Genomic DNA, 12922 nt, shown 5'->3' on the forward strand with positions numbered 1-12922 from the left:
CTTGCGCGGCTTTTGCCACAGATCTTCCAGGACTTCGATTTGTTTGGACGCAAGGTTTGGACGCAAGAGCCTAAGATTTCTGGTCGAGTTTGAATCTCAAAGCCGGTTATCCTGTCGAGAAAAGGGCAAGGATAAGGCTTTTGAGCTTGAACTTTTATCTCATTTCTACAAGTATTTGGCGCAAGGTGCGATTAGAGCGCCGCCAGTTGAAATTGGAGTTTTCTAAATATTTCTTGCAATTTCGTTTTAAAGCCCGTTAGTGAATTACGCTCGTCGCCCTGTTGCCCAAGCAACCAGCAAAAATGAGCTTTTCCCGCCGAGCGACGGAAAATCCACAATTTCAGAAAAATGCCCTCTCATTTGTACAAGTTTGTACTTCCAAAGGCGAAAACAGTCGATGGGCTTCCAGAGTATGTTAATTGGACGAAAGAAGAAGTCGCCGATTTTGTCGAGAAAATTGGATTTCCAGATTACAGGTAAATTTTTAATTTTTAAAAAAAGGCAACTCTTGTTCATTCTCCACATTTTTGTATGATTCCCCTTGTTCATCATTAATCAGTAGTAATACGGATCAAAACCAATCTTTGTTGTTGTAATCGTAGAAAGGGGTTATCATTCGAGCCTATGATTCGAGCCATCCAATATCTCTAGAATTTGGGCTTGTGGTTAGGGTTAGCGACTGGGAACTCTTAAGGGTGGTCCGGGGGGCAAAGCCCCCTGGTTTGGGCCTTAGGTGGGGAGGGGGGTCCCGGGGGCATAGGCTATGCCGCATAGCCCCCTGTGTTAGGGTTAGGGTTTGGGGCAGCTCGTATGATAACCCCCTTATTCTGTTGAAACCCTTAAAAAAGGCTACGTGGCCTCAGGATAAACAAGGGGGCACATGCAGGAAGTCCAGAGATGAGCAAGGGTACAAAGTAGCCGTTATATCTTTTCGATTTGCACAAGCGGTTTTTTCAAATATTTTGATTCAAAAACCTTTTCAACTTATTAACAAGGCCCTGTTTCGAGCTCAACAATCTGTCCGGCCGCCAACTAGCCTACATCACCGCTTCAAATCTTCCTAAGATCGGAATTCACAAGTTTGAAGACATCAAGCGCCTGATGCAAGGTGAAAAATTTCAATATTTTGACCCGTCTAACGAGTAATTTAAATAAAGCATTCCGAAGTCTGACGGGCGACGAGTACCCGAACTATCACGTTTCAATCTCGGAGAACAAGAACTCGGATCTGGTGGAGACTTGGACGAGGAAAGCGCGCTCGGGACCGGCCGCGGATGCGGTCAGAATTGAAGATGTTACGAGAGAGAGGGTGCACCAAGGAACGCATAAGATTCCACTGTAAATAAATATAATTCAAACATAGAACGCTTTATTGTAGCCATGTGAATGCATCTCCTACCCGTCAGCTTTTTTCTTCATAAAAAGGAAATTTTTATAAACACCATATTTTTGGTTCTGAAGGCGTCGTCAGGTTAAACTTGCTTCAAAAACTTGATAAGAGGAATTTTTGACCAAGAAAAATCAATATTTTCGCCAAAATAAGGCCAAATTCGTCAATTTTCGGCAAAAAGTCCAATTTTAAAATGTGCTTTTCGGGGTCAAAATTATAAAATTCCGAAATTTGATTTTTCGAAAAAAGCTGACGGGGGTCCTTAACAAAAGTATAGGAAATTATAGGAAGAAATGCTTCATTGTGTCCAGCTCTGAACAAATGATTGAACGCTCTAGTGCGATTTTATTATGATACTTTCCCTTTTGACGACTTTCTGCTTGATAAAAATCGCTCATTCAAAGAGAGGGGCGAGAAGGCAGAGACCATAAGACCAGAAATTGCCCTGGATAAAACTTCTCAACGTATCAGGCGGAGAGCAAATTTTCTGATCGTGGTTTGCATTTTGATCATTATGTGAGTACTTTTTTTCTGGAGTCAATTAAAGAGATTATTTAGAATAAGCCTTGTTAATATCATCGCTTTCGGAACAACATTTTGTTCAAATACTCTCACTGGACTCTATTGGATACTTGTTGGCTTAAATTTTAAGTCTATTCCATCGGCGAATATCAATTCTCTCTACGATCTCAAACTGTCTCTTTCTTACATCTCACTCTTCAGTATAACAGGTTTCTATGAAGTGAAGAATCCAAACGTACCAGCCAATAACAGCTCACTTCAGGTGAAAAAATACAAGAAAACGGTATAAACAGTTTCTTTATTTTAATAATCATACGTTATAAGCACGTGGTCGGCCCTTTAACAAATATCATCCTCTTCCTCGTTTTTCAAGTACAAGATGATACGCCCACGAAGTTGTTCGAATCATACAAGCTGGATTATTTGGCAATTAGCTTTTATATAGCTGAATGCGTTCTGATGCTACTGGAATGTCTCGCTTTTTATTTGATTTTTCTTGCCTTGAAGGATTTCGAAAGAATCAAAACTATTGCCGGGGTACATTAATATCTCTTTTACTTGAAATAAAGTCAATTAAGTGGCGATCACCAACATGGCTTAGCGGGGATCTCAGGATAATCGAAAATCAAGGAGAACAATCCCAAAACAATCAAGCATTTCAGATCTGAAAAAAATGATAATGTTTTAATAAACGCCCTTATTTTGACTTGATTGCCGAGACTATTAATTTTTATGAAGTGTAAGAACAAAATAATGTCCAAAAAATTTATTTTTTTCAGGTTCAGTGAAATAAATAACACGTGATTTTTGATGGAATAATCAGATTTGCTTATTTTCTTGGTTCTTTTTTTTGGGATTGTGTTTGGAACCGACAAAAAAATTTCGACAAATTTTGCGTAGGCGGCGACTCGGCTGCTGATTGGCCGGTTTGCCGAATCCAGGCCTCTGATTGGCTGAAAATTTCCACGCAAAATTTGTCGAAATTTTTTTGTCGGTTCCAAACACAATCCCAAAAAAAAGAACCAAGAAAATAAGCAAATCTGATTATTCCATCAAAAATCACGTGTTATTTATTTCACAGAGCCTGATGAGGAACCTCCCGATGTTGGGGATTAAAGCCACGTCGATTACAAAAGCGGACAGCTGCAGAACCAAAAAACCAAAAACCCAATTTGCCTCGGTGCTTAGTAAGGCCTTAATCACACGACAAACGTCTTTACTTGAACCTTTGTCGAGACGTTATTATTTTGGAAAAACAAGTTTTGCCAAAGTGATTGCAATCAGCAATACATTCTAGCAACCGGGGGAAGGAATTACACAACACCCTCTGCGGTGGCTGGATAATTCTCCTCCTGGTCAGTTATTTTGCTCCTTCCTTCCTACGACATCGCCACATCGGACGTTGAAATGAGTTGTTCAAGTTGGCGACCTTCGGCGAAAAGGACAGCGGGGGGACCTTGTTTCGCTTATTGTTACCAAAAGCATTGCTACGGGAAAAAAGGTAATATTTCAAGGCGAACAAATTGAATTTTTAATTTCATTAGCCGGCTTTTCCTTTCACTTTTTTCTGGAAGTTTGGGTTTTTGGGTTTTTTTATTCGCCTGGAATTCTGCGCCGAGTGATGAAAGACGTAATCTAGCCCTACTTGGGCGCAATTGCAGCGGGATTAAGCACTTTTAATGAGCTACAAATCAGTGTGACGGATATTCGGAATTTCCGCAAATTTTTATGACGATCCACTTTTTTTTCTTTCCTTGAAAGACACATCTTTCGTCATCGAAAAAAGAGACATTTGCTACTTTGATTTTGGAGTCGCTGGAATTACAAGACCGAGCAAATGATCGGTCAAGTGAGCGCGTAATGGTCAAGAGCGCGAATCAATGATCATAGGATCAAGTTCAAAGGACTCAAAAGAGCACTAGAAGAGCTTCGTAATCTTGGACTTTCGAAAAAGAATGTCTGACCGCCAGATTCTCATGCTCCGAAATTGTTAACAAAGAGGCACAAATTCTAGCTTTTGGCTGGGCTTCCTGAGTAAAGAACCTGAGTCAGAGTCTAAAAGAGTCAGAAAAGCCAAAAAATGATAAAAACTAATGATTCGACAGTTTTTCTCCAAGCATTTATTTGAAGTTCATTCCAAGTTAATACAGGAAACATGCACAAACATCGCGAAGAAAGTCGCAAACACCTGCACTTTGGTTCTTGAAAAAGGGGATAAGGATACTTACCGGCAACCGAGCTTGACCCAGATTTTGAATCTGACTCAGGATTTTTAGACAGGTTGCCAAAATATATATAATGGCAATATTAGCTGACGTTGTTTGTTAAAATTGCTCATATTTTTCTTACAAAACTGAGTTAGTAATTGCCGGTTTCTTCAAAAACCAATTCTGTCGAGTGCTAATCCCGTTACCGCAAAGTCATCTTTTGTTTTTGTTGATGATTTTTTGCCCAGCCCGTGCCGCGAACTCGGCGTCATTTTCATTTTCACGGAGTCGCCCAACATTTCTCAGCGATTTCGACATTATGCATTAGCGTGCTTGTTTTTCCACTCGCGCCTCAGAAGGCGCAATTTCTCCACCGCGGGAAAAATGGGTTTATGCGTTTTCAAGATGATATTCTGCGGGCGAAGATGATTCAAGCGCTACAGGTGCCAAATGAAAACGCGGAAAATGATTTCATTATTTTTCAAAGAAAATATACCAGCTCGAGTGTTTGAACTTTTGGAGTTTGCAATTTCTGTAACCGTTTCTCGATATCATAATAAAATATAAGTGGCCTTATTCATCTTTTACTTGTTTCATGTGTGAGCTTGTTCATCATCCGACTCTATTTTTCTACCTGTAGTCTAGGCTAAGCAGACTGTTTATCGAACCTGAGTCAGTTCGATAAAAAAACGGCAACGAAAGAATTATTAATGAATTGTATGGATGATTTTTGCGAAGCCGCTGTGCGGCTTCGTTTTTAAAAAAGCCGCTACGCGGCTTTTCATTTTATCTTATTTTACACCGTGAAGTCGTTTTTAAACATAGGTTGCCAAGCTAAGCATTTGGAAAGTAAGGGCTTTATTGGGGGATGAACAAGGTCATACATGCACAAAGTCAAGGATGAACAAGGCCACCTTCTATTTTTCAATTGGTTCTTGCCCTTGTGAAAGTTCAAACAACCTCTTGACGTCGTATTATTCACGCGTTATTGCGGTAGCAAATGGTTCATAAGTATTGTGTAAGTCAGGAAATGTACCCTCGTTGTTGCATAAACTGAGAGGCTACTTATCTCTAGAGCTCTAAAATGCGGCGCCCCGCAATTTCGATGAACATCCCCTCGGAAGTGAAATTTTGAAAGCGCTCCCCGGATGAACTTATTCAAGAGCTTTTTTAACCCGCTCTATTTTCGGCTCTAGAATTTTTTTAAACAAGTCTTGACATATTCTTGAGCCAATTTATCTGAATAAATGCTGCGCTCGAAAAAAAATAATGCAATTCTAAGCTGATTCAGCGCTCAAGGAGCGTCTAAGTACTCGTGAACCTCAAAATCAAGCGAGAGAAGACGCGAAGAATGAAATTTATTCATCAAGCAGGTGCAAACACTTTCGCAAAGTTCTCTTTCTCCGCGCCTGGCCGCGTAGTTACTGACGTAATGCGCAAATGCGACAACCCGGAAACTCGTTTTCGAGCGCCTTGGGTTCCAAAAAATTCATTTTCTTAAATTATTTCTTCGCAATCGATTCAAAACTTGAAGCTGTTTATTCAACATTTTGTAACAGTACTTCCATTTCATGTTTAACTGAATCCAGCGGATTTGTAAAAGCAAACAAAAAATGAAAATTTCGAAGTATTTCTTCAAATTGCTCAATTTTCTGCCTTGTTTCTTCTGTTTCCTCAATTTGTTCTTCCAACTTATTTCTTGTTTCTGCGATTGTTTCCGATATCTTTGGCTTTTGAGACTGTTCAATTCTTCGGATGGTGTCGGTTTGGGTCGAATTGAGGCTCTGGATGGACGTGGAAATGTCGAAAAACTCGGTACGGATGGTAAGAAGGTTGGAAGTTGAGAATTCTTGACGGTATGTTCGCTTCTAGAGGCCGGGTTTTTCGATTTTTTTTACTTACTAGATTTTTTCGAGAAGCCCTAACTTGAGATGATAAAGATTGTCTTTGTACTCTCTTGTGAATTTTTCGCTGATAGTACCAAGAGAAGCTTTTGATTTTTCGTTAGCGATGTTCATCATTTGAAGCTCCATCAAATAATCATCCACTAGTCCTCTGAGATATAAGGAATTGGACACTTCAACAGCTGATTGTTCAGTGTTTTTGAGCGATTTTTCCAGTTCGAGGATAGAGGAGTGGAAACCCTTGAATGAGAGAATGGTTAATTATGAGTTTGTGATGGGAACGTACTTCGGTATTGATCGATGGCAGTTGGCTGCGTTCTGTTAGAGTGCTCGTGCTGAGTGTGTGGTTCAAGCCGGCTAATTTTGAGAAAAGCGGCTCTACTGAATCCGACCCCACATGAAACGTTTTCAGCAAGATGGCCTCGTTAATTTTTGCACGATCTTTTTTATCAAAAATGTCTCTTTCTTCGCGCAAAAAGATGCTCGTATCATGTCGAACCACTGAACTCCAGGTCAACAATTCCAAAAACGAAAGGATGATAAATTGATGACAGGCTCCAGATCTGATAATAAGTAACCATAAAATTCAAAATAAAAATATGACATAAGTATTTTTTTATTTGACGCAATCACTGACAATCAAATGACAAATGATGCTCCTATATTATTACTGTCAACCAAAGGTGAATATTTTGATTTCAAAACATTATTTCATTTTCGCAGAGGTAAAATTCCAGTCATTCCATTTATGGGAATTCCATCAACACTGGAAAATTTTTTATCAAGCAATCATATTTATCAGTTCCTTGGAAAAAGATTTGCTCATCATCAAATTTCATTTTCTCAATTCTTCCATAGATCATCATAATTGAAAAGAAAAGAGACTCTTTTATCAGGATAGACTCCTCCAATGAACCATTGAAAGTCTTGACTTGTTGTTGGGCCTCTAGAATTCTTCCTCGCTGGTGTTCAAAAAGAGAGAATTTATGAAAATTTGCTTCGAAGGAAGGGATGATCAGCTGTTGATCAACCGAGACTTTGAATGCGGCATTTTTCATCTGAAGTGATTTAAAGTTTCTTTTAATTTTCCGGAGTCTTCGTTGATTATTTCGTCGAGTTTTTTGTTTCACTTGGGCGGGGGGAAAATGGAAAGTCGGAATTTTCAGCGTTTTTATTTCTTCAATTTCCATGATTTCGAAGTGCGGAAACGCGAGTTCGTCATTGACTGACGAAAGATCCAGATCATCGGTTATAATTTCCATCACTTTCTTGTCTAAAATGTCCAGCGACGCGGCAATTCCGCCAAGCTCCGGAAACCGATTCTTCTTTATCTCTTCAACATTATTCTCTTTCAACACGTAAGTCTCAATTTACAACTCATTACCTCGCGACCAATAATGAAGTCTGTTCTCAATCTTCGCGAAATCAGGAAAAAAGTTCGTTTTGCATGGATTTTGAGATTCTCGAAGACAAATCAGGGCAAACTGATTTTTCATAACTATGACCTGCAAAAAATGAAGATAGCTGCAAGTTGCAATTGAGGGGCTGCTAATTAGTGAGCTCAATAATAAGCTGAGCGTAAGCAGTTTTGAGGGGTTGTTAAAATATACAGCTTACGTACGAAAACATGGAAAATCAGCGTTTCAGCTGTTTACGTATTCAGCTTGGCGAAACAAGAGTGTAAGTTATTTTATTATCTATACTTGGGTACGAAGAGCTAGAGGGTATTCAGCTCACATTTTATAATTTTTCTCTAAAAGACATCTTCTTATAAAGGCCCTTCAAAAAGATAAAAATCTTATCGGACGAATCGACCCGTAAAAAGGTTCATTTCTACGAACGAACTACATCAAATCTTAAAACTTGTTGATTTTCCAAGTTTATTTACAGAAAGAAAGATTCATTCGATGAGTTGTATGTCATAAATCATTTCGGACCTCTTTTCAAAGCTCATTTTTTTCTCCTCGTTTTTGATTTCGAAGCTCATTAGTCCATAAAGTTGCGTTTTCTTCGCGCCGAAAAGCTCCTCCCTCGCGGTTTTAGAGGACCAGATTTGATGAATGAAGCCGATGGGGACGGAGGAAATCGAAATCAAGCTCAAAAGCTGACCGAAAGTCAGACACCAAGAAGGATACTAAAATACAATTCAAGCATTATTTCAGCATTATTTTTTCAACCGATTACCTCGACATCCCCGTATTTGATCGGCTGCGCGTCGTAAAATTTGACGATCGTAATGATTCCAACCAAAACCGGCGAAATATACTTTAGCACAATCTTCAAGTATTCTTCTGTTCTATGTCCGGTTGCCCTCTCCAAATCCTTCCTAAAAATAACTGTTGAAATCAAGCAAGAAAACGATCCTCCCTTACGTAAGATTTTCAACGCCGTAGAAGTACAGAATCGTCACTACTTCGAAGAAACCAATGAAGAAGGTGGACTGGGTGCAAGTGTACCAGTCGACAAGCTTGAAGAAATATATTCCACCCTGGAACATATTCGGCAGCGTCAGGAGGCAAAGAAAGAAGCAGATGTAGAGAGTGATTTTTTCCCGAGCGCACCATTTTTTATGCTAAAAATGGGTTAAAACTTATTTCAAAGCTTTTTTTCTTACCCCAAATTTCTCAGTTATTCCTCCAATAAGAACCTCCACGCTGGCGAAAACCGAGTCCAGTCCGAGCAAAAACAAGCTGAGAAAGAACAAAGCGGACCAAAACGGTCCAAAAGGAATCTTGGCCAATGCTCTCGGATATGAAACGAAAACGAGTTCCATTCCTTCAAGACCAAGGTCGGCGATGGGGGTTTGAGTTGTGTAAGAAATGTTGCCAACGACGGAGAAAATGATAAAGGCAGCTGCGACTGATGTCAAACTGTTGACAATGGCGATGATGAAGGTGTCCCGGAAGATATCTTTGCTCGATTTCTTGTCATTTAGCGCCGAGTAATGAATCATCGAGCCATAAGCAATCCCAATCGATCCAAAAGTCTGAGCCGTCGCAGTCACCCAGGGCTTAACTGTCAGTAGCAATGACCAATCGCACTTGCCACCGAGGCCGAGAAGGTATTGAACTCCGAGACTAGCTCCAGGAAGAGTAAAGCCTCTGATTGCTAACGCAGCGAGAATGACGTAGGGCATGATTGCGGTGAAATGAATAACTTTGCCGATCCAAGCTGTTCCGCGAAAGATGCAGAAGTAGATGGTGATCCAAGTGGCAATGAGAGCAAGGACCAGTTCAGGGCGAATCGAGCCAAAGTCGGAAATTGATGATGATTTTTGAAGGACGATGTCGTCGAAGTAGATTTTACTCGAGGGCCTAAAATGAAAAAATTTAAATTTTCCTCTATGATTTCAGTTTTCAAACCGACCTGGTATCATTGACATCCAAGTTCAAAAATTGTTCATTTTCCTCTGCCCAAGGAAGCTTGATTGTAAGCGAAGCACCGAGATAGTACAAAATATACGAAATAATCGTCGTAAAATAACCAGCGTAGAAAAACGAGAGAATCACGCTTCCATATCCAACCCCCTTCATGCTCGGGCAAAGAGCCTTCATCGAGGCAATCGGCCCGCGCTCTGAAATGATTCCGACAGCAATTTCCATGTAAAGCAGGGGAATTCCAACGAGAAAGAGCATCAGGAAGTAAGGGATGAGGAAGACGGCTCCTCCGGACTCGTAGAGGAGGTAAGGAAAGCGCCAGATGTTTCCAAGGCCGACGCAGTTTCCGATGCATGCTTTGTTCGGGTTATTTTTTTGGTTGAAAACCTGTGTTGAAACCTGAGTCAGGTCGAGCCTGTTTTGCGGGCCTGACTCAAGTTTTAACACAGGTTTCCAAGTCCAAATTTAGAACCCATTCCTAAGAGAAAGTCTTTTCGAGACTGCCAAGTTTCTCGAGCCATTATTTTTTATTCGGGTTTATTGATGATAAGGCCTTGTACACGACGGTTTATAAATGGTTATTCGGGCAATTAGGCGTATCCGATTCCAGTGGGTAGGGGTGGTAATACTGAAAAATCACATGAGCGCGAACTAGGCAGCTCTACCTACTGACTTTCGGCGCCTTGCTGATGGTCCGATGAGTGAAATACTGTTTCTTGTAAAAACACCTTGAGTCGGCGAAAATAAAGATCGGCGAGTCAATTAAGGGTCTACGACTGGCACGTTCGAATCATCCAGGGAGGAAAGAAGATCTCCGAGCAACCACCCTCGACGATCGGAGAGTTTGATTTCAAACAACGAGATCAGATCCTAACTCAAAAACAGTCTAATTTCGGGCGGTTCTGAGTCAGGCGACCTTCTTTTTCTCGCTAACCGAACTGGATTTAACTTTTTGACCTTTCCAACTTAATTGGGGATGGAAGAGGAGATCGATTTTCTCTGATATCTTGCTATGAGAAGGATTTGTTTGGGATTTCTTGAGGTTACGTTAGGTAGATTTGCATATGCAAAATAAATATTTGTGAAAAACGGCGTTTATCGAGTGCCTTTTTGGAATATTCTTTGAGATTTTCTTTCGAAATTAACAAGTTCAAACTTCTGGAGAATAAAAAGACTTCAACTAAAAGGTTTATATTTTGAATATAAATTTCTTCAGAAGAACACAAATCTTGCAGTTTCAAAGAATTCTGAATCAGGAGTCAGAACAGTTGAGGGAAATTCTGGTCGATTTGGCGAGTCTTTTTTATGATTCAAAATTAAAAAATTCGAAAAAAAATATTCGATAAATCAAAATCTTTCCTGGAAAGAACTGAGTTTCAAGCGCCAGACAAGACTGTTTTTCATAAACAACTCCTTCTTTGCCAACTTGACCGGTGAAAATATTCGCCGTATAAAATTGAACCGATGGTTGGGTCGTGTAAACTTCCATCACGCGGCCGGATGAGAATGATTCCACCCGAGCAGCGAGTTTTTCAACGCTTGACGCTTCGGTTTTCAGCACATATGTATGGTCGTATCCGTTGCTCCCTAAAAATGACAACTAAAATCCACCATAAAATATCTACCAGGGACGAAGCCAAGAATTTGATCAGTCAGCAACACCCCATTTCTCAAATCAAAAGCAGTTCTTGAAACATCAATAAACTCCCCTGTCGGAATCGACTCGTCATCTGTTTCCAGCACAAAATCGGAAGGAATTCTTATTTCATGACGATTGAGCTTTCCCCAGTTTGAATGACCATCGAGGTTGAAATACGCATGATTCGTTAGGTTTATCACTGTATCTTTGTCCGTTACAGCTTTGTAGGTTATTTTTAACTCGTTTTCGACGACTTCGTAAGTGATTGTAACAGTCAGCGTTCCAGGATAGCCTTCTTCCATGTCTTCAGAGATGTAGGTCAGTTCAACTCCATTGGTGATGATTTTCGGCGTCCAGATTTTAGTGTGGAATCCGAACTGGCCCCCGTGAATGGAGTGTTTTGGTGGATCGCCGTTGATTTTGAATAACTCGTATTCCTTTGAAATTTAAAGTAAAGAAATTACTGAATCATTAGATGTGGAAAATTTTTATTGCGAAAAATCTATGATTATCTTCAACGGCACCATTGAAAAAATAAATACCACTTCAACTTTTTTAAAAATAAATTATGGTTACTTGATCGAGTGGTCGTCATTTGCCCAAGTCGTCATCTGCCCAAGTCGTCTTCTGCCCAGGTCGTCATCTGCCCAACTTGGGAAAATGACGATCTTGGGTGAAAGACGATCTGTAATTGAATTCGAAAAAAGCTTTTTTATGTTTCACAGGAACGGACTCATCACTGTCAAAGTCCGGAAGTCCGGTCGATATATTTTAATAGCAAAGACTTACTCGATAAGGCCTCGATCAGAAAAAGACTGAGAGAAAGTCCTTCTTAAAAAATCTCCTGAATACTGTACCATACAGTATGGTCCAAACTTGGAGCTAGCTTCCGGAGGAGATTCATAACTTTTCTCTACTTTTTCAAGAGTTATTACTCAAGTTCAAATGTGAGCCGAGACTAGGCAGCTGAGTTACTCGGCACGAGTACCCTCGGTTCCACTTCAACATTTAAATTCGATCAATTCAAATAAAATTTCATCCAAAGTTCGAACTAAACACAAAATCGACTTTAGCACCATTTTCCGGCGCTAAGAGTCAGCAAAGGGGGATACGCGTTGGCGAAAACTCATTACACCTTGCTTTTTGATACGGTGCTAAAGTCCCAGATTATAGCAGATAAGATTGTTTTCTCAACAAAAACTGTCGAATTTTTACTGATAAAACGCCAACTTCCTGCGAGTACTTTTTTTGCAAGTTTTCAGTTAGAGTTTCATCTTGCTTCATTTTTCTTAAATTTTGAATTCAATTACATCGTCATTCACCCAGGTCGTCATTTGCCCAAGTTGGGCAGATGACGATCTTGGGCAGATGACGACTTGGGCAAATGACGACTTGGGCAAATGACGACCACTCTACTTGATCATTCAGCGAAAAACTGGCATTGGAAATTCTCCCCGCATATCTCCCCATAATCGACCCATCCTTCCTCCCTTTGTTGTTGTAGTCCTCTATGTTGTCAAATCCAGTCGTGACATCATCAAATGCTCCGTTTTTGTCGGGAACGAACAGAGATTGAAGCAAAGCGCCGTAAGTTAAGACATTAGCGACGATATTTTTCGATTGAATTGTGAAAATTTGAATGTCGATTCCATTGTAGTTATCGAAGATTCCTGCTGTTATCTCTGTCATTTTTCGACTGGGGAGACTTGAATTGGCGAATTTGAAGAAACATAAAATTGTATTTGATTAGTAAATTTGACTCAAAAGGCGTGTACAGGGAGATAGATAGGCGACAGTAATGTTGTACGGCAGACTGCTTATGTTTTCTGCTCTTAAATAGTTTCGTTGTAAATTTTCGACGCAAGAAACCGCTTGTACGAGTC

The 12922-nt window shown here is 40.1% G+C and overlaps 2 protein-coding genes and 1 pseudogene across 3 annotated transcripts; 1 reads left to right on the forward strand and 2 right to left on the reverse strand.

Moving 5' to 3' along the window:
* The first annotated feature begins 332 nt into the window (after positions 1-332).
* LOC145697816 (uncharacterized) lies at positions 333-2607 on the forward strand. The gene is made up of 8 exons (XM_081775027.1): positions 333-476; positions 996-1108; positions 1158-1338; positions 1379-1401; positions 1729-1906; positions 1949-2195; positions 2237-2449; positions 2491-2607. The coding sequence occupies exons 1-8, from the start codon at positions 349-351 to the stop codon at positions 2578-2580; spliced, it is 1173 nt and encodes a 390-aa protein (XP_081631153.1). The 5' UTR covers positions 333-348; the 3' UTR covers positions 2581-2607.
* Positions 2608-7923: 5316 nt separating this feature from the next.
* LOC145697817 (sodium- and chloride-dependent GABA transporter ine-like) lies at positions 7924-9876 on the reverse strand. The gene is made up of 6 exons (XM_081775028.1): positions 9873-9876; positions 9390-9756; positions 8638-9337; positions 8396-8595; positions 8208-8349; positions 7924-8157 (listed from the first exon to the last, which is right to left on the reverse strand). Exons 1-6 carry the CDS (start codon positions 9874-9876, stop codon positions 7924-7926), a joined length of 1647 nt encoding a protein of 548 aa, XP_081631154.1.
* Positions 9877-10703: 827 nt separating this feature from the next.
* On the reverse strand, positions 10704-12728 carry LOC145697818 (galactose mutarotase pseudogene; annotated as a pseudogene). Its single transcript, XR_014133898.1, has 3 exons — positions 12456-12728; positions 11026-11476; positions 10704-10987 (listed from the first exon to the last, which is right to left on the reverse strand). The product of XR_014133898.1 is annotated as a galactose mutarotase pseudogene (transcript).
* Positions 12729-12922: the final 194 nt, after the last annotated feature.

The sequence above is a fragment of the Oikopleura dioica genome, chromosome 2, assembly GCF_907165135.1.
Source record: "Oikopleura dioica chromosome 2, OKI2018_I68_1.0, whole genome shotgun sequence".
Classification (NCBI taxonomy): domain Eukaryota; kingdom Metazoa; phylum Chordata; class Appendicularia; order Copelata; family Oikopleuridae; genus Oikopleura; species Oikopleura dioica.